Here is a 21862-nt window from a genome sequence, read left to right as displayed (position 1 = left end):
TCACAAAATGGAACCCACCAGCAATGTGAGGAGACCTGAAAGTGGCACATGGCAGAGTGTGGCGATGGAGACAGCAGCAATGGGAGGCCGTACAGGGACCCATGACACACTCTGGACCTGGCAGCAGCAAGAGGAGGCGGTACAGGGGCCCATGGCAGAGTGGCGAAGCGTAAGCAGCTTAAATTGAAGGCCATACAGAGGCCTATGTTAAAAATAATAACATGTTTGGGGCATGATTCATGGCGGATTTAGTCAGTTGTGTCAGGAACTGGTGGTTTGAAATCCAGACTAATCCACGCCTGATTCATTTTCACAAACGTGAGTCTCTCCACACTTTGGGTGGACAGTCGTGTCCTCCGCGGAGTTACAATACCTCCTGCCGCACTAAACACGCGCTCCGATGCCACGCTACTGGCCGGGCATGACAGCCTTTCAAGGGCAAATTCAGCTAGTTGGGGCCAAAGGTCAAGTTTCGTTGCCCAGTAGTCAAGGGGATTGTCTACCTCGGTTGGCAGGGTGCTGTCCAAGTAGGCCCAAGCCTGTTGTTTGAGCTCCTGCTCCAGGTCCACCTGATGCTGCTGCTGCTGCGGCTGGTTAGTAGTTTCCTCACTGCGCTGGTGAAGAAAGCTACTCATCATCGACTGCAGACTGAGGCAGCCGCTGCTGGTGGAGCTGCCACTGCTCCTACCATCCCACCCCTCCCCTGCTGCCATGGCAGCGGAACGCGAGCGCACAGGGCCCACAGTGTCTGAGGATGGACGTTGGAGCAGAAAGGCAGAGACCAACTGACTACATAGGTGGTTTTTATAGTACGTTATTTTGGCCTCCCTCTCAGCAGGTGTGAAAAAGGCCACCATTTTGGAACGGTAGCGAGGGTCCAACAAGGTGGACAGCCAAAAGTCATCCCTCTGTCTGATGGTTATTATTCGGCTGTCGCTACGCAAGCAACCGAGCATGCTATGGGCCATTTGTGCCAAGGAATGCGAGGGACTCCCTGCCTCCATCTCCACAGCATACTGCCACGGTGCGTCTGGGTCCTCTGTCTCCTCCTCCTCCTCTACCAGATGCTCCTGCTCCTCCACTCCTGTCCGCTGAGTGGAAAAACCACCCATTTCACTCAATAATTCCTGAGCACCAATGTCCTCCTCTACCTCCTCCTCTTCTTCCTGTCCTGCCCCCACAGGGGTCATGTGGCGTTGAGATCTGTGCGCCACGTCTACCGCACCCTGACCAGCCATTGTTAACAGCATTTGTTCCAGGACGTGCAGCAGAGGAATGACGTCGTTCATCCCATAGTCCTGCCGACTCACGAATAGCGTGGCCTCCTCAAAGGGCCTGAGCAAGCGGCAGGTGTCACGCATGAGCTGCCAATGGCTGACATCTAAGTTACACAGGGGAGTACCTTTATCCGCTTGTAACATCAGGAAATCGGTGATGGTCTTTCGCTGTTCGTAAAGGCGGTCTAACACATGTAGGGTTGAATTCCACCTTGTTGCAACGTCGCAGATCAGGCGATGCTGTGGAATTCCGTTCTGCCGCTGCAGCTCAAGGAGGGTGTGCTTTGCGGTGTAGGAATGGCTGAAATGCATGCAAAGTTTACGTGACATTTTAAGGATGTCTTGCAGTGGGATGGTGGATTTTAGGAACCGCTTGACAACCAGATTGAACACGTGAGCCATGCATGGCGCATGGCACAACCTTCCTTGACGCAGAGCAGACACCATGTTCTTTCCGTTGTCGGTCAACATGGTTCCGATTTTCAGTTTGCGCGGAGACAGCCATCTGTCGATTTCTCTGTTCATTACACTCAGAAGTTCCTCCCCTGTGTGACTACATTCGCCAAGGCATACCAGGTGCAGCACAGCGTGACACCGTTGCGCCCTGCACATGTGATATGCCGGTCGGGTAATGGGACTTGGCATGGGGGTGGCGGCTGAGGACACGGCGGAAGAAGAGGTGGTAGAGGCGGACATCTTTGCCGGACCAAGGACGTGCAAACGTGGAGGCAAAAGCGGCGTGACCTGTCCAAGTTGCTGGTGCGGCTGTGCCGGCACCACGTTCACCCAGTGGGCCGTAAATGACATATACTGTCCCTGACCGTAGTTACAGCTCCACACGTCGGCGCTGCCGTGCACTTTGGCAGAGACCGTCATGCTCAAAGACTGGCCCACCATCTCTTCTACATGTGAATGCAGGGCTGGCACTGCCTTTTTGGCAAAGAAATGCCGGCTTGGCACTCTCCACCGCGGCGCGGCACAAGCCATCATTTCTCGGAAAGGTGCTGAGTCCACCAGTTGGAAAGGGAGGGACTGCAGCACCAGCAACTTGGACAGGAGGACGTTCAGCTTTTGCACCGTCGGGTGCGTGCTCGCAAACTGTTGTCTCTTGGAAACGGATTCCAAGAAAGACTGCTGACGGAATCCGTGAAGAGGAGTAGCAGGAGAAGGAGCATCTGACCGAGCGGAAGATGCCAACGAGCGACAACTCCCCTCAGCAGAGGTGTTGGAGCCTTGACTGGCTGATAGAGGGCGATTGACGTCGGGTGACGGAGCAAGTAACGGAGCGGGTGATGGAGCGGGGGCTGGGGCAGGCAGAACCGCCGTATCTTTATCACGGTTTTCCCAGGCCACCGAATGGCGACCCTGCATATGCTGACGCAACGCTGTAGTCCCAACATGGGCCCCCTGGCCACGCTTGACTTTCTGGCCACATAGTCGACATACGGCTACGTTTACGTCCTCGGGCGGCTTGACGAAAAACTGCCACACCGCCGAGTAGGAAACTTTGCCCCCGCTACTCCTCACTGGCTGACTGCTACTTCCTCCGTGCACACCGGCACCACTACTGGCCGTGGTGGTAGGCTGCAGTGGAGCTGGTGCTCTACTCCGTGGCCGTTTGCCTCCACTGACACTGCTGCGACCCTGCTGCCTCCTGGGCAACCCACCGACTGTTTTGCTCGCTGCCAAGCTGCCACCCTCTTCTCCTGATGATGCGGAAGCAATAGCCTGATGACGACGAGGCTGCCAAGTGCGATCAGCCTCATCATCATCAATTAGGGTCTCCGCCTCACTACTAGCCCCCTCGGCTGCGTGTGGGTCAGGAGACAGACCTGTCTCTAGACCGGCTACCGAGCCACTCTCCTCGCCAGTACTTCTTCGCCTGGCTGCTGAAGAGGCAGATGTCTCCCCCCGTTCCTGACCGCCCTCTGTTAGCTCTTCCTCACTGTACAGTGGGGCTGAGCCCACAGCATGCGATACTTTGCTTGGTGAGGGAACAGCAAAGGACAGGGGCAGGTAGAGGACACGTGATTTCAGTGGGCTTGCTCCCGGGCCATGCCAACTAACGGTTGTGTTTGACGTACACACCGACCGTTGGCTGTAGGTGTCAGAGGTGACCTGGGAAGAGGAAGACGACCGAGCCAACCAATCGATGACGGCAGGGTTGTCGGTGGAGACACAACCGCTGGATGACACCGGGAGCACTGGTCTCTGGCTGCGACTAGTGCTGCCTTGACCCCTTCCTCTGCTGCCACGTCTGCTCGCTCCTGAAACATTGCCTCCTCTGCCACTCCTCTGCGTGTTGTCTGACATACTCTTTAATTCAACGATTCTGTGTCCCTGAGCAACAATTCTGTGTCCCTGAGTAACGATTCTGTGTCCCTGAGTAACGATTCTGTGTCCCTGAGTAACAATTCTGTGTCCCTGAGTAACAATTATGTGTCCCTGAGTAACAATTCTGTGTCCCTCAGTAACGATTCTGTGTCCCTCAGTAACAATTCTGTGTCCCTCAGTAACAATTCTGTGTCCCTGAGTAACAATTCTGTGTCCCTCAGTAACGATTCTGTGTCCCTCAGTAATGATTCTGTGTCCCTGAGTAACGATTCTGTGTCCCTGAGTAACGATTCTGTGTCCCTGAGTAACAATTCTGTGTCTGTCCCTGAGTAACGATTCTGTGTCCCTCAGTAACAATTCTGTGTCCCTGAGTAACAATTATGTGTCCCTGAGTAACAATTCTGTGTCCCTCAGTAACGATTCTGTGTCCCTCAGTAACAATTCTGTGTCCCTGAGTAACGATTCTGTGTCCCTGAGTAACGATTCTGTGTCCCTCAGTAATGATTCTGTGTCCCTCAGTAACGATTCTGTGTCCCTGAGTAACGATTCTGTGTCCCTGAGTAACAATTCTGTGTCCCTCAGTAACGATTCTGTGTCCCTCAGTAACGATTCTGTGTCCCTGAGTAACGATTCTGTGTCCCTGAGTAACAATTCTGTGTTCCTGAGTAACGATTCTGTGTCCCTGAGTAACGATTCTGTGTCCCTGAGTAACAATTCTGTGTCTGTCCCTGAGTAACGATTCTGTGTCCCTCAGTAACAATTCTGTGTCCCTGAGTAACAATTCTGTGTCCCTGAGTAACAATTCTGTGTCCCTCAGTAACGATTCTGTGTCCCTCAGTAACAATTCTGTGTCCCTCAGTAACAATTCTGTGTTCCTGAGTAACAATTCTGTGTCCCTGAGTAACAATTCTGTGTCCCTCAGTAACGATTCTGTGTCCCTCAGTAACAATTCTGTGTCCCTCAGTAACAATTCTGTGTCCCTGAGTAACAATTCTGTGTCCCTGAGTAACAATTCTGTGTCTGTCCCTGAGTAACGATTCTGTGTCCCTCAGTAACAATTCTGTGTCCCTCAGTAACGATTCTGTGTCCCTGAGTAACAATTCTGTGTCCCTCAGTAACGATTCTGTGTCCCTCAGTAACAATTCTGTGTCCCTGAGTAACGATTCTGTGTCCCTGAGTAACAATTCTGTGTCCCTGAGTAACAATTCTGTGTCTGTCCCTGAGTAACGATTCTGTGTCACTCAGTAACAATTATGTGTCCCTCAGTAACAATTCTGTGTCCCTGAGTAACAATTCTGTGTCCCTGAGTAACAATTCTGTGTCCCTCAGTAATGATTCTGTGTCCCTTAGTAACAATTCTGTGTCCCTGAGTAACGATTCTGTGTCCCTGAGTAACAATTCTGTGTCCCTGAGTAACAATTCTGTGTCTGTCCCTGAGTAACGATTCTGTGTCCCTCAGTAACAATTCTGTGTCCCTCAGTAACAATTCTGTGTCCCTGAGTAACAATTCTGTGTCTCTGAGTAACAATTCTGTGTCCCTCAGTAACGATTCTGTGTCCCTCAGTAACAATTCTGTGTCCCTGAGTAACGATTCTGTGTCCCTGAGTAACAATTCTGTGTCCCTGAGTAACAATTCTGTGTCTGTCCCTGAGTAACGATTCTGTGTCCCTCAGTAACAATTCTGTGTCCCTCAGTAACAATTCTGTGTCCCTGAGTAACAATTCTGTGTCCCTGAGTAACAATTCTGTGTCCCTCAGTAACGATTCTGTGTCCCTCAGTAACAATTCTGTGTCCCCCAGTAACAATTCTGTGTCCCTGAGTAACGATTCTGTGTCCCTGAGTAACAATTATGTGTCCCTGAGTAACAATTCTGTGTCCCTGAGTAACAATTCTGTGTCCCTGAGTAACGATTGTGTGTCCCTGAGTAACGTCTCATTAAGGCGCCAGTGACACGGTTTGGGCATAGCAGGGGGAAAAAAAAGATTTAAGGTCAAAGAGGCATGGTCAGACCAAGTGATGGGATTGATTTCAGAGGAAACCAGAAGTGGGAGCAAAGAGACAGAGATGAAAAAATGATCTAGGCGGGAATAACTACGGTGAGGGTTGGAGTAAAATGTAAATTGTTTATGAAGGGGGTGTTTAATCCGCCAAGCGTCAAAGAGACGATGCTCCCTAATCAATTTACGGAAAGATTTTGAAGAGGAGCATTGCCGCTTCGAGGGGGTGGACTCAAAAAGCACTTTTCTGTCTTTATGGGGGGAAACAATCAGATTAAAATCTCCCCCTACAATCACCTGTGAGGTAGTAATAGAGTCTAGATTAGCGAGCGTTTGGGATAGGAATTGCAGTTGACCTGTATTGGGAGCATATAAATTCAACAGAACAAGGGGAGTCTCGCCATGCATACACTCTAAAATAATAAAACGACCCTGGCGGTCAACCTTGGAGGAAACAACCCGAAGGGAGCAGTGTGACCCAATAAGGATTGCCACCCCGGCCTTCCCAGAAGGATTAAAGGCCGAGTAGGCTTGGGGAAAAAATCTCGAGGCAAAACGAAAAGAGCCAGTTGATTTAAAATGGGTTTCTTGGACAAAAATAATGTCTGCTCCAGAGGATCGGAATTCCCTCAAAGCCATCCACCATTTTTGAATGGAGTTGAGGCCCTTGACGTTATAGGACAGAAACCTCAACGCCATTATGAAACAACGACAACTGACCTACATGTAATAGCATGAAAAATGAATGGAATACCATCGATGTAATATAGTGAGAAACAAAAAACATAAAACAGTTGAATAACACAGTACAGTGCAAGGTAATAGTATAAAAAACAAAAAACAGAGAACTAACACTAATAAGTATCCGCAAGGATATAAACTCGGGGGTAACAATGGGACCCAAGTCGTCTAGGCCTATGGCTAGACAAAGTCGGGGGCAACACGACAACCAGGACATCGGAAAGATCGTCAAGCCCGGCCAGAAAAAAAAAAAAAAAATCAACCATGAAAAACACCCGACAATTTGGCCGGACAGATAAGGTAAACCTGTGGGAAAATTATGTAAAGACAAAAAGAACCAAAAACCCAGGAAGGAAGGTTCATCACCGGATTCAGAAGGGCGCCCCAGAGAATCGTCAAGCAGGTGGATCAGTTGACCGAGGAAGACGCGGACGTTGTGGGGTACGAGAAAGTCTCTTCCGACCTCTGCGAACTGGGGTCCAGATCTTGTTGGGGGTGGCGGATGTACGAGACGGAGTTGGTGGCAGTGGGGATACATCTTCAGACAGAGGTGGAAGTCCCAGGCGTTTTAAGAAGGAGTCCGCCTCATGAAGATCACGGAGCACAACTTGGGTATTGTCCCTAGTTACGATCAGCCGAAAGGGAAACCCCCAGGGGTAAGGGACACGGTGGTGTTGAAGATGTGTGGTGATCCGTTTCAGATCTCGTCGCTTAGCCAGTGTAATCGGGGACAGGTCGCAGAAGAGTTGGAGTCTGTCCCCCTGAAATTCCAGAGACGATTTATGGCGAACAGCAGAAAGTAGAGCTTCTTTGCTTTGAAAAAAATGAAAGCGAAAAATAACGTCGCGAGATCTGGTGCCTTCAGCAGGTTTTGGGCCCAAGGAGCGGTGAGCCCTATCCATACGCCAATCTGCTTCTGGAACCAAGGGGGCAGTCGCGGTAAAGAAAGACAGAAGATGAGGGTGCAACTGTGCATCTGCAATAGACTCGGACATACTGCGGATACGGATATTTTGGCGCCGTTCCCTGTTTTCCAGATCCTCTTGCTGGAGCTGCATTTGGGACATGGAATGCTTCAGATAAGCGTTATCCTCCTCCAGCACGTGGACGTATTGAACCAGATCATCAAACTCATTTTCCAGTCTGTCCGTGCGATCTCCAATCTGGGTAATGTCCCCTCTAAGATCCAAGGCCAGCTTTCCAATTTCAGCGGATATGGACGCGGTAATGTTGCGCAAAAAATTTTGTAGCTTGTCATCCAACGCTGACAATGTGAGGGAAGGTGACTGGGTGGCCTGTTGAGATGCCAGGGTGGAAGGAGGATGCTTCTCTGAGGCAGAGTGCTCCGCAGCCCTTGCAGTAGCATGCTGAGGCTCATAGTCCTCCAGCAGGGAGTGTGTCAGGGCAGAGGCTGGAGTGTCTGTGGGTGCAGTACCCTCCGCGACCACCGGGGGGCCGTGATCCCTCCCTGGGCTCTCAGTCATACCTGAGGCTGGGGATTGTGGCCTGGAGAGGAACCTCCGGTGCGGCGAGGGCCGCGGGTCACGTGGTTGCGGGGAGGGGGGCCTCCAGCGCCCTATCTTCCCCATCAAGCCTTCGCTCAGGTGCCGGGCCGGGTGCAGAGTATGGGTGACTCACCCGCAGCGGAAGAGGAGCGGAGGCGAGTGTCGGGTGAGTCTTCGCTGGCCGGGATGAGCGGAGCTCACTTAAAGTGCGGCCGCCATCGTCCCTGGCCACGCATGCGCCCCCAACTTTTTTACTTTTAATGCACAGAAACACTAAATATTGACCAATTATTTGGTAAAATATAAAAGATAATGGTATGCCGAGTAAATAGATACCAAACATGACATGCTTTAAAACTGCGCATGCCCCGTGCAATGGTGACAAACTGCATATGTGTTTAATATTCATAGACAACATTTAAGATCCTTTACAAGCCACCATTATAGATTTACAGAGGAGGTCTGGTGTTAGAATTACTGCCCTTCATCTGACGTTCGTGGCGATACCTCACATACATGGTACAACCGCTGTTTCCATACTGGCGCAGGGTCAAGGCTCACAAATGCAGATGCGGGCGTGCACAGGGGGGGGAGGGTACTTTTTTTAAGTTATTTTGATTTTTTTTATTATTTTTACACTGTCCCTTCTTTGTTTTTTATCACTTTTAATGCTATCACAGGGAATGCAAATATCCCCGATAGCTTCAATGGGCATTGTCATAGATTCTATTTTGAGGAATCTGGGGTCTATCAGACTCTGGATCTCTCCTCTGCCCTCACATTATCTCATCTCACCAACATCGCTGATCAGATGCTTTCCCAATTTACAAATGGCGCTGTTTATATCCTGCGAAACTGAAGTGATGAAATGCTCGTAGCTTCCGATTTCTTAGGCTATAGAGATGATTGGCACCACTTTGGTCTCTAATCAGCTCTATGGTCAGCTGGCAGAAACACTGGCTGCATTCTCAGGTTCCCCCGATGGCACGGGACTGCCTGAGAAGGCCATGGAAGGCAGTGGGGGAGGGGGGACATCATTTCCCACTGCTTGTAAAAGCAATCCTGCAGCTAATTAGCCAATAAAAGCTGATCGCCGGCTGAAAAAACTATACCAGGATGATGCCTGCAGCTGTACCATCATCCTGGTATAACCATTCAAAGTCCAGTGATGTACCAGGACCTCGGTCTACGAATTTAATTTGTTCTGTAGGACATTTCATATAGCAAAAAATTTGTAAACCAAAACACTGTTTCCCATAGGAATGCATTGAAAACCAATTAATACGTTCTGAAGGTCAGAAAAACAGTAAACACGACTAAAATACTGCGTGAGTTATGTTATTAACTCGTTATTAATTTATTATTTAGTAGTGACAACCATGTGCTCATGTTTCAGCTGTCAGCGGGGTTCCCCACTGAATGTAAAAGAATTGCTGGCAATTAAGAAAAAGTGTTTTTTTCTTCTCTATACAATAGTTCAGAAATTCAGCAGTTACTTCCCCCTCCCCCACCTGAAAGAGAGAAAGTTTCCTTTAGTTTATTTCCCCAAGTTACAAGATACAATGTTTCCTTTAAATTTCCTAAAATATACAATGTTTCATTTCAGTTTCTTAGAAGATACAAAGTATCCTTTAGCTCCAGGAAACTGACAGCGAATGTTGTGAGTTATAGTGAAGAAAATAAAAGATGACAATTGCATTTAAAAATCAGCGCCGACATACACTTAGTATTGTGAAAACAATTAGTAAACAATCAGTAATCCGAGGCGTTATTTTCAATGGATTTTCATTCGTAAATCACAAATAACGTGATTGGAGGCATTGGTAAAGGTATTGCTGTACATGTTATGTTCATTATTCTTGTATGCAGCCTGTGGACTGAATGAAAAAAAGAGAAGAAATCTCTGCCAGAAAAGTGTGTGGTATGCCCACCACTGGAATATACCGCCCTGCATCCACCCACTTCTAATGGTGGGCACACATTAGGTCGCACGGTGCCACATGCGCCAGTTCCAGGATTGTACAAAGGTCTAAATAGTGGCACGCTTGGATAAACATTGTCCACGTATAAGTGGTACCCCATATGGAGAAGGATGACACCAAGTCCCAAACTATCTTGTCACTGCTCCCCATGTAGTCTGGGCATCCGGGGGGTTCCACGTGACTATCTTTTCCCTCGCAAATCCTAACAATACTTGTGCTCACCACCGCACCAGCTTGTACTACACTTATGGGACTCGCCACGTCACCAAGTCATACTGCAGTGCTGGTATTATTATTATTATACAGGATTTATGGCGCCAACAGTTTGCTCAGCACTTTACAATATAACGGGAGACAATACAGCAACAATACAGTTCAATACAAGAGGGTTAGGAGGACCTGATCCTGGGAGCTTACAATCTAAGAGGTATGTGAAAGACCAGGATGTACTAGGCCGCTGGTGTCGCCAGTTCACCAAAAGGTAGCGCGGCACTAGTACTGGCACTCTGCTGCATATGAGAGTCATCAAAATTTACCGACAAGTGCTAACAGAGATCAGGCCTGAATCTGCCAACACTGCGGTTTTGTGTGCAATGTATCAGGTGACAGTGACCTACTGACATTGTACTTGCTGGGGGAGAAGGGGGGGGTAAGCGTAGGGGCTAAACACAGGTGCTGGCAGGTGCCGGGGCTGATCCCGCTAACGCTGCATTTGTGGGGACGCTATACTAATGTGAACGCTGGTATAGTGCTGATCTGATGAAAGATATTGACCCGTTCAGATACTATACTAGCAATGGAGGTTTATTGTGCATGAGTGTCTTCCTGGCAATCAAGGGGTTAAATGTGATGACTGCTGTACTGACTGACAATCTGACACCATCCGGGAGGGGCGTGAAAACCACGGGAGTGCAAATCGTGTATATATATGTGATTTTGCGCACCCATGCCGCCCTGTAGCAGCATTTCTGCTGGTCAGGAAGCGGTTAAAGAAGCAGTTTGTGTTACGTCGCTGCGTTACTTTAACTGACAATTGCGCGGTCGTGCAACGCTGCACTAAAATTACATTTACATCTTTTTTTCCAACAAATTGATCTTTCTTTTGGTGGTATTTGATCGCCTGTGCGTTTTTTATTTTTTGCGCTATAAAAAAAGACCGACAATTATGAGGAAAAAAACATATTTTGGACTTTTTGCTATAAAACATGTCCAGTAAAAAAATTAAAAAATCTAATTTTGTCATGAATTTTGGCCAAAATGTATTCTGCGACATGTCTTTGCTCAAAAAAATCCCAATACGTGTAAATTAATTGGTTTATGTGAAAGTTATAGCGTTTACAAATGGCGGTATAGATACTGGATTGTTAATTTTTTTATACTAATAATGGTGGTGATCAGCGACTTATGGTGGCGATCAGCGACTTATGACTTATGAGTTTTTGAGCTGTCAGTGTGCGCTGCCTGCGCTGGGATCTATAGAGAGCCGGGACCCTGGTGAGACACTGCGGATGCATGCTGACCTGGATGGGGGCTGCTCATGGAGAAGGCCGATTGCAAGGTGTTGGACAAAGAAGGGGACCTGACCAGATCTGACCAGACTTCAGTTGAGACATTGGAGGTCTCCATGTTATAGAAAAGCGCACAAAGGTTGCGCATCTGGTGAGTGCGTAATCTGTACCCCCATTATTTCACCGTGCACACAGTCTGTGTTGTCTGGAGAGCCATAGATCGGTTGAGATCTTGTTCACATCCTCACGCTGGACTTACCTTTGGATATAATAATCCTTCTAATAATCACGTTCTATTAGCCACTATACAGTGGCGTATATTCGAATGCACAGTGTCACTTTATACCTTTGCATGAGTTTGTACATGTATATACACCTTTGTCTTTTTGTGTTTTAGCGCTGCACCTTTTTGTATATTACTGTGATCGGTGACTTATGGCGGCGATCAGTGACTTATGGTGGTGATCAGCGGCTTATGGCGGCAATCAGTGAATTATGGTGGCGATCAGTGACTTATGGTGGTGATCAGCGACTTATGGTGGTGATCAGCGACTTATGGTGGCGATCAGTGACTTATGGCGGCGATCAGTGACTTATGGCGGCGATCAGCTACTTATGGCAGCGATCATCGACTTATGGCGGCGATCAGCGACTTATGGCAGCGATCATCGACTTATGGCGGCGATCATCGACTTATGGTGGCGATCAGTGACTTATGGCGGCGATCAGTGACTTATGGCGGCGATCAGCTACTTATGGCAGCGATCATCGACTTATGGCGGCGATCAGCGACTTATGGCGGCGATCAGTGACTTTTGGCGGGACTGCAGTAGACATTCTGACACTGGGGGGGGGTACTGACTTGGGGTTACTGACATCGCCAGTGACACCAATACAGTGATCAGTGCAAAGAAAACCACTGAAACTGTACTAATGGCACTGGGGGGGAGGGGTTAAATGTTTTAGGCAATCAAAGGGTTAATTGTGTGAGGGGAGTGTTTTACTAGGGGGTGGGGGGGGGGTGTACTTCACAGGAACACGCTGATCCCCAGAGGTAAACTCCGCTCTCAGGAACAGTGTGCTGGAAACTGACAGGGAGCAGAGTTACATTGAAAACAATACAGCTGTGCTCTGTGTCACTGTTTGCCAGCAATCGCCGGGACCTGGCGGGTAATGACTGGCCGGGACCCGGTGATTGACACCCGCGATCAGCGGTGCGGGTAGGGCGGTCGTGCGCCTCGCGCATGCCCCCTACCTGTTTTGCAAAATGAGGTTTTAAATGTGATTTTGTGCAGCGGTGCCGCCCTGTCGCAGTATATACACCGTGGCTGGTCGGCAACCAGTTAAATACTTGTTTTTGATTATAATCTTGAATTTCTCTCTGATATTTCTTCTTTTTCTTGTTTTTAATCTCTGAATTCCTGTTTTTATCGTTTTTGTTCAGCTCATTCATATATTTAGAAAACTCTGGATGCTCTTTGAATGTTTCTACTTTAGCTATATAATCCTCCAAAACCATCTCCATTTTCCTCATTTTCTTTGTTTCCTTTTAATAGAAAATAATAATAATTCCACGCTTTTGTCACTAAAGAAATCGTACCATTCTAGAATATTCCTTCTTCTATGAACCCCCCGCAATGGGAAATACCATCTTCATTTTCAGGGGGTTATTCCTTCTTTAATGTATCTCTCCATAGTTGTTATACCCCCCCAAGTGTGGATCCTTTTATCCAGAATATCCCCCCCTTTCTGAATACATTATTCATGTTAATATCCACTTTTTCTTCCCCTTTAAAAATGCTTTCTATATCTAAATACGAAAAACCTCCATTGTGTCTGCTAACAAGTGTATGACTTCTAGTGATTAAAGGGTATAAATTGTACTTGTGAGCCACAAAAACTGTACATTATATACTGAATTGGTCAATAATGCGATTCGCTGACATTAATTATGTGTAATCTGATCCTCATCCCCTCCCCCAATATTTCCATGTGTAATCTGATCCTCATCCCCACCCCCAATATTTCCATGTGTAATCCGATCCTCATCCCCACCCCCAATATTTCCATGTGTAATCCTATCCTCATCCCCACCCCAAATATTTCCATGTGTGATCTGATCCTCATCCCCACCCCCAATATTTCCATGTATAATCTGATCCTCATCCCCACCCCCAATATTTCCATGTGTAATCTGATCCTCATCCCCACCCCCAATATTTCCATGTGTAATCTGATCCTCATCCCAATCCCCCAATATTTCCATGTGTAATCTGATCCTCATCCCAATCCCCCAATATTTCTATGTGTAATCCGATCCTCATCCCCACCCCCAATATGTCCATGTGTAATCCGATCCTCATCCCCACCCCCAATATTTCCATGTGTAATCTGATCCTCATCCCCACCCCCAATATGTCCATGTGTAATCCGATCCTCATCCCCACCCACAATATTTCCATGTGTAATCTGATCCTCATCCCCACCCCCAATATTTCCATGTATAATCTTATCCTCATCCCCACCCCCAATATTTCCATGTGTAATCTGATCCTCATCCCCACCCCCAATATGTCCATGTGTAATCCGATTCTCATCTCTATCCCCAATATTTCCATGTGTAATCTGATCCTCATCCCCACCCCCAATATTTCCATGTGTAATCCGATTCTCATCCCCACCCCCAATATTTCCATGTGTAATCTGATCCTCATCCCAATCCCCAATATTTCCATGTGTAATCTAATCCTCATCCCCACCCCCAATATTTCCATGTGTAATCTGATCCTCATCTCTATCCCCAATATTTCCATCTGTAATCCGATCCTCATCCCTATCTCCAATATTTCCATGTGTAATCCGATCCTCATCCCCACCCCCAATATTTCCATGTGTAATCCGATCCTCATCCCCAACCCCAATATTTCCACGTGTAATCCGATCCTCATCCCCACCCCCAATATTTCCATGTGTAATCTGATCCTCATCCCTATCCCCAATATTTCCATGTGTAATCTGATCCTCATCCCCACCCCAATATTTCCATGTGCAATCTGATCCTCATCCCCACCCCCAATATTTCCATGTGTAATCTGATCCTCATCCCCACCCCCAATATTTCCAGGTGTAATCTGATCCTCATCCTCACCCCCAATATTTCAATATTTCCATGTGTAATCTGATCCTCATCCCCACCCCCAATATTTCCATGTATAATCTTATCCTCATCCCCACCACCAATATTTCCATATGTAATCTGATCCTCATCCCCACCCCCAATATTTCCATGTGTAATCTGATCCTCATCCCCACCCCCAATATGTCCATGTGTAATCTGATCCTCATCCCTATCCCCAATATTTCCATGTGTAATCTGATCCTCATCCCCACCCCAATATTTCCATGTGTAATCTGATCCTCATCTCTATCCCCAATATTTCCATCTGTAATCCGATCCTCATCCCTATCCCCAATATTTCCATGTGTAATCCGATCCTCATCCCCACCCCCAATATTTCCATGTGTAATCCGATCCTCATCCCCACCCCCAATATTTCCATGTGTAATCTGATCCTCATCCCTATCCCCAATATTTCCATGTGTAATCTGATCCTCATCCCCACCCCAATATTTCCATGTGTAATCTGATCCTCATCTCTATCCCCAATATTTCCATCTGTAATCCGATCCTCATCCCCATCCCCAATATTTCCATGTGTAATCCGATCCTCATCCCCACCCCCAATATTTCCATGTGTAATCCGATCCTCATCCCCACCCCCAATATTTCCATGTGTAATCTGATCCTCATCCCCACCCCCAATATTTCCATGTGCAATCTGATCCTCATCAGATCCTCATCCCCACCCCCAATATTTCCATGTGTACACATACTGTACATACACTAAACCCATCAGGTGCTAAAGGGGTGTGGCCACATGAACACCAACCATTTGGATCCACCCACTTGAAGAGATAAAATGAATTTCATGGTGACATCACCTTCTAGACAGAGTATCTATCTGACCCTTTCTCTGCCAGGTCCAGATGAGGCTGCAGGAAAGGAACTGCAGACTGTCAAGAAAGGGACATTAGAGGTCTGTTTGAACCCCTAATGTCTCCAAAGCCCCCCCCCCCCACAAAAAATGTACAAATATAAAAAAAACTATAACTGTACTTGTGTAAAAAAAAAAGATAAAACACACAGTAAGAGTAGAGTTAGACCTGCATCTAAAACTCCCTTTCCTCTGAAGCTTGATCTGTATTTGGATTGCTCTTCAGAGGCTACTGACAGGCAGTGAGGAAGCGATGTGACCCCCCCCCCCTCACCACCTGTTTTATCCCCATTTTACCGACCAATGAACCGACACCTACACCCGCACAGATGTCTGATCTGTCCTTGCACCTGCTGTGTCCCGATTCCCATGAATGGGACTGTCTGCATAGGGAGGCACAGATCACCCGTCCATCCCCATGCAGGTAATCCCAGCCCCCCCCATGGGCGCATGCTTCTCTACCCCCCATGTGACCGAGGCCTTGGTAGGAATTTAGCAGGAATTTTGTAAGTTACGTTGTGTCTATGTGCGCCAATAAGGATTTTACTGCTTTTCTGAAAATAACGATTTGATAAACATTTCTGCAACTATTGCTGGGCCTAAAAAATCAGCAGCCCCTTCTGTTTATTCTACTGGTCATGTGATTTCAGGAAACGTCTGGTATGGGGGGTCTTGTAGAAACTCTGAAAACTAGAAGTAAATAATAAAAAAAAAATTTGAAAAATTGCCAAACTGGCAGGGCGTGTCAGTGAGAGGGTTCAACTGCAGTGACACCTTCCAGTGTCGGGATCCTGAGAAGAGAAACCTGTGATTTCTGAGACATGAGAGTGTGTGATCAGCGAGTTTCATTTCCTCTACGTATCCCTTGTTATCCTGTGATTGGCTCCAGCTCAGCCACCTCCCTATGTTTCCTCTATAGAAATATCTAACCTGCAAATACAATGTAGATACTGATGTAAACACCAACAAGAAAACGAGCGCTAAAATCCAAAGCTGCTGCAGCATCGAAAAGGTAACCAAATAAAGCTTCCAAAGTCACTGATAAATGATAGGTGCAGCGCTAAAAAGACTGAAATGACTCTAAAAGTAGTATATGTGATAAAGTGCAAACATAATAAAGTGCTGATGCAATCATCAAAGTAAAACATTATATATATCTATCACTGCCCCAGATGAGTGACAACAATAAATAAATAAGGTGACTGTTAGTGCTGATAAAGTGACAAATATGATTAGGGGTGCAATTATGACTAAGTACATTGGCACGAAACGCGTCAGTGAGGAGCTGTACGTCATGACGTTATGCCGCCAGAGCCTCGAGCAGGTCCGGTAGCCATCTTGGATTTCCCTCATGATCAGTTTTTTGTACTCTTATTATTGTATACCAAACGGAAGGAATACATTTACTTTGAAGCAGTATCACGCTATTGGCATCCTTTCTTTGGGCTCTTTATGAGCTTACCAACCCCCAGAGCTTAATACGGAGGATGGCAGAGGTAATGCAGATGACCCAGAGAGGGGGACTCCATACCAGGCTGTAGACATCCTTAAAGGGACCTCCGACTGACCACAGTATATATATATACAGGCATATTATTATTACGCATCTGGTGAGTGCGTAATTCTACTACTTACCTGGCACATCACCAAATCATTGAGTATGGCGTGTGGAACACTGATTTTGAGATCATACATACCCAGATCTCCACTTTGTCACTTTATGGACTTTGTATTGTTATTTCTGTGGAATTATTTGTTTATTGCATTGATCACTTATATATATATAATGTTTTACTTTGATGATTGCATCAGCACTTTATTATATTTGCACTTCATCACATATACCAGTTTTAGAGTCATTTAAGTCTATTTAGCGCTGCACCTATCATTTATCAATGTAGATACTGAGCCATCCAATCCCTGCCTGTGCCTTGTGTCTTCTGGAATCCCAAGCTCCTGGGAAGAATCTGATCCAGCAGAAGAGACACCAAAGTCTGCCGCAGATTTAACCCTGGGGGATTATGGGAGGAACCCAACACCTCCACACTCCGCCACACACCACCATACACCTCCATACACCTCCATACACCCTCACACATTTCTAGCACACTTTACATTAAACAGGAATTTATGGTTCACATACATGGCAATACATGTTCAAGCTGGCCGACTACAACAAAGTAATCCCTGTCTGGCCAGTCCCTACTCTACCCACCTGAAGACCTCCTAATGTACATATACGTTGTGGCTTTCAAGTGGTATAGTGGGATGATATCTGCAGCTACAGACATCATCCTGGTATTGGTTGTTTCTGCTGAGAAGCGCCTCTAAGTGCAATAAGTCTTTTAATTCAAGTCTAAATGTAGAAACACTCACATGTGTGAAGTAATCATAAGCATAAAAACCGTGGTTAACAATAGTTACCGGTGGGGTGGTAACCCGGGTGAAGAGCCGTCATCTCTCTGCGATGTGGGGAGGTCAGCTCTCGGCTGGAACAGCGTGGTGGCTGGAGGGGGAACAGTGGTGAGGCAAGCCTTCATGCACGTCCTCCCTCAAAGCCGGATGGAACGCACGCTGGAACGTAGCGGCGGCGTGGCCGTGATGACGTCAGATCCCAGGGTGCACTGCGACGCGTTTCGGAGCATGCACTGGCCGTGGAAGGCGGAAGTGCACTCCTTTTTCAAGCAGGGGGAAGTGGATGAACAGGGGTGAATATATAGGGAACGTGAGTCTAATTGATCAATTAACCAATTAACCAGTGATTGACCATTGCTGTCAGGTGAATAGTGTAAAGTCATGGATGTTAACTGGGGGGTAAAAGGAAACCAAATGGAAAAAAGAGAGGATGTAATAAATAAGAAAACGGAAGACGAAAGAAAAAAAAAAAAAAAAAAAAAATTATGTTCTGGGAGATTAGTGGGGTAAAATGTTCACCTTGCAGCACTGGCACATCAATTATGTAACAGTAGTGAGCAGATATTTAGTGGTAATACAGCATGATTGCAAGATGATAAACATATTGGTAATAATACATGCAGATGACATTATAAAAAGTAAATTACATTGTAAAAAATTGTAAAAAATAGAATAAAATATAAATAATGAACAAAAGGAAAAAAAAAAAAAAAAAAAAAAATTCGATAAAAAATTTTTTTGATTAAAAAATTTGATTAAAAAATTTGATTAAAAAAATTATAAAGAAGGGGGGGGGGGAAGTATCATTGTGAGTGTTGAGTGGCTTTGAATGGGAGATTGTAGTGTTTATAGTATAGTGTTAATGTCTAATTCCTCGTTGAGTCCGCCTGGGGACAATGTATCTAATGTAAATATCCAATAAGTTTCTTGTGAACAGAGTTTTTTGAAACGATCAGACTCAGAGAGATTGTTGTGTATGGATTCTAAGACCCATACTTGTAGGCCATCAGTGGATTTTTGGTGATATTCAAGGAAGTGGCGGGGGACGCTATGTTTGTCTTTACCATCTTCAATAAGACGTCTGTGCTCGCCAAACCTGGCGCGGAGGGGTCTGATGGTTCGTCCCACATATAGGAGGCCGCAAGGGCAGGATATACAATAGATCACATGATCAGTGGAGCAGTTGTAAAATTCTTTGAATGAATAGGTTTTTCCTTTTGTGGTGAAGTTTTTTTGTCCGTGTTTAACGAATTGGCAAGTTTTGCATAGCGCTTTGTTGCATCTATACATGCCGACAATGGGTATGAGGCAGATTGTGTTGAGTGTGTTGGTGGGTGGGTTGTATTTGCTGGGGGCAATCTTGTTTTTAAGGTTGATGGCTTTGCGGTAGGTGTATTTTGGTTTTTTATCTAAGATGTCTATTAAATGTGGATCCTGTAGTAGTATCGGCCAATGTCTATTGATGATAGACTCCATTTTGTGAAAGTTGTTGTGGAATTTGGTTATAAATCTGACCTGGTTGGGAGGCTCTGAGTTATTGTGTGTTTGGGGTCTACCCTTGTGGTAGAAGGAGTGGGCCTCATCTACTAGCTTGTGTGGGTAACCTTTGTCTAGGAATTTCTTTATTAGAATGTCACTCTGGAGATTGTAATCTGAATCTGTGGTGCAGTTTTGTCTGAGACGACAGAATTGTCCTTTAGGTATATTTTGGATCCATTTGGGGTGGTGGCAGCTGTTGAAGTGGAGGTATGAGTTGCCAGATACGGGTTTGAAGTGGTTTTTTGTTAATATTTGGAGATTGTCATGGTATAATTCGAGATCTAGGAATACAAGAGTATGTTTGTGGTGAGTGGAGGTGAAGGACAGTCCAAAAGGATTTGAATTGCAATGGGTTACGAACTGGTCTACGTGTGATATTGGTCCATCCCAGATGACGATAATGTCATCTATGTAACGGCCGTAAAAGATGATGTGGGCGGCAAAGGGATTGTTGTGCCATATGTGTTTGTCCTCCCAGAAACTCATAGTCAAGTTGGCATATGAGGGTGCAAAGTTGGCTCCCATGGCTGTACCTTGAGTTTGTAAGTAGAAATCGTGGTTGAATGTGAAGTAATTGTGTTTGAGGCAAAATGAGGTGGCGTCTACTATAAAGGAAGATTGTTTGGGGTTGAGTGATGGATCCAAGGATAGATAATGCTGGATGGCGGTGATGCCTACATCATGGGGTATCGAGGTGTATAGGGAGCAGACATCTAACGAGACCCAACAATAGTCGGGTTCCCAGGAGTATGTTTGGAGTAATTCTAGCAAGTGTCCGCTGTCCCGGATATATGAGTGTTGAGCCTGTGCAAGGGGTTGTAGGAAGTGGTCGATATATTGGGAGAAACCGCTGGTAATGCTCCCTGTGGCCGCTACGATTGGTCTTCCTGGTGGATTATTTGGATTTTTGTGTACTTTGGGGAGAAAGTAAAAATACGGGGTGTTGTAGAAGTCTTTAGATAGAAAAGAGGCTTCCTGCTTGGTGATGACACCATCAAGTAAGGCTGTGTTCGTTAGTAGTAGTGCGTCCTGTTTGAATTCGGGTAGTGGGTCTTTAGTTAATTTGGTATACGTGGATGTGTCTGAGAGGAGTCTGAGGGCTTCGTCTATGTAGTCAGTGGTATTAAGAAGTACAATGCCGCCGCCTTTATCGGCGGGCTTGATAATAATGTCCTTATTGTTTGATAAAGTGGTAATGGATTTTTTTACAGTGTTTGGTAGATTAGAGGCGGAATGGTGCTGGTTGGGATTGCACAATTTGATGAATTCCGAGTAGACTACTCTATAAAAACTTTCCAGGTAGGGGCCCTTAGAATGTGTGGGATTGAATACTGATTTGGGTCTGAGCGTAGTGTGTGCCACAGGTGGGGGGTATAAAAGTTGTGAAGTGAGTGTAAAATCTAAAGGTGGGCCATCATCAGGGTGAGACTCAGCAAATAATTGTTCTAATATGTCTAAGGCGTCTGAGTCAGATGGGGTTGAGGGGTTGATATTGTCTGTGTCAGGTGAAATGGCTGTAGGCTGAGTTTTTTTGGATTGAATGTGAAAGAATCTTTTTAAGGTGAGATTGCGTATAAATTTATTCAGGTCTTTGAATAGTGTGAATAAGTTGGGTGGGGAAGTTGGGGCAAAGTTTAGACCGTGATTGAGCAGAGAGATTTCAGTTTGTGATAGTTGATGGTTGGATAAGTTGAAGATTTTTACAGTTTGCGGTGTTTGTGTTTGGTGTGTGTTGCGGTGTTTATTTCGTCCCCCCCTACAGCCTCTGTGTGTTTTCTTTTTCCGTGGGGGGGATTTTGACCTAAAAAAGACGGTGAGGTGTTGGTGGGGGAGTGGTGAGCAGAAATGAGAGTGGGGTTAAGATGATTGTTCGAAATCGGAAGGCCAAGGGTGATGACAGTATGGGCATCGGTGGATGGGGATATGGGTTGAGGGGTGTTTGTGTGGGTGATGGGAATCTGAGTGCCATTAGGTGTGGTGTCACCAGTTATGGGTATAGGGGTGGTGATGGTCTGAGGTATATTTATAGGGTTTTTTTGTTGTTGGTTTGTGGAAGTGTTATTGGGAGGTGTTTTAGTGTTGGGGCGAGACTTGGGTGTGTCTTTATTGTGCAAGCTTTTATGGTTGAAGTGATTGGTGTGTTGTGTGGGATATGATTTGGTGAATCGTGTTTGAATGAGAGGGGGGATGGGTTGTCGTGGTGTGGTATGTTGTTGTGGTGTTCTAGATGTGCGGAGGAGGACTAAATCCATGAGGGCGGGGATGCTGTGATTTTTCCAAGTGAAAACTCTATTGTGGTTATAGTCATCTAGATCTCTTTTAAATTTGGCAATTTTGTTTGATACTATGAGGTTCTCTTGATGTTTGGTGTTCTTTTTTAGAGTTTTTAGCCACTGTGTGGGTAATTTGTGTCCGCTGTCTAGGAATTCTTGTAACATGATTTGGATGTGATGTGTATGCTGTTGGAATTTGTTCTCTCTTTGGGAGATGATGACTTCTATCCACTTGG

General features: G+C 46.2%; 2 protein-coding genes across 2 annotated transcripts; both read right to left on the bottom strand.

The window, feature by feature from the left end:
• Positions 1-248: 248 nt before the first annotated feature.
• Positions 249-12869, bottom strand: LOC149435942 (zinc finger BED domain-containing protein 4-like). Its single transcript, XM_089662237.1, has 6 exons — positions 12696-12869; positions 2640-2759; positions 2058-2396; positions 1416-1757; positions 870-950; positions 249-479 (listed from the first exon to the last, which is right to left on the bottom strand). Exons 1-6 carry the CDS (start codon positions 12867-12869, stop codon positions 249-251), a joined length of 1287 nt encoding a protein of 428 aa, XP_089518363.1.
• Positions 12870-16028: 3159 nt separating this feature from the next.
• LOC149435941 (uncharacterized) lies at positions 16029-21207 on the bottom strand (the record flags this gene model as incomplete). Its single annotated transcript, XM_089662236.1, has 2 exons — positions 16029-16089; positions 19103-21207. Coding segments are annotated over 2 exons (2166 nt in total), but the record flags the coding sequence as incomplete, so codon positions are not given.
• Between the last annotated feature and the right edge of the window lie 655 nt (positions 21208-21862).

Source organism: Staurois parvus, unplaced genomic scaffold (assembly GCF_062004578.1).
Source record: "Staurois parvus isolate SC_StPar_1 unplaced genomic scaffold, SC_StPar_1.0 ptg001446l, whole genome shotgun sequence".
NCBI lineage: Eukaryota > Metazoa > Chordata > Amphibia > Anura > Ranidae > Staurois > Staurois parvus.
Note: the sequence above shows the minus strand (reverse complement) of the source record. Positions and strands in the feature narration are given on the sequence as shown.

Excerpts from the sequence above, each read along its gene's own strand:
- LOC149435942 (XM_089662237.1), bottom strand. The coding sequence starts at position 12,869 with ATGGAGATGGTTTTGGAGGATTATATAGCTAAAGTAGAAACATTCAAA. Across the intron at positions 2,760-12,695 it reads AAGATTATAATCAAAAACAA|TTTTTCGTCAAGCCGCCCGA; the intron begins GTATTTAACTGG and ends GCGGTGTGGCAG. Across the intron at positions 2,397-2,639 it reads TGCGTCAGCATATGCAGGGT|TCCGTTTCCAAGAGACAACA; the intron begins CGCCATTCGGTG and ends TCTTTCTTGGAA.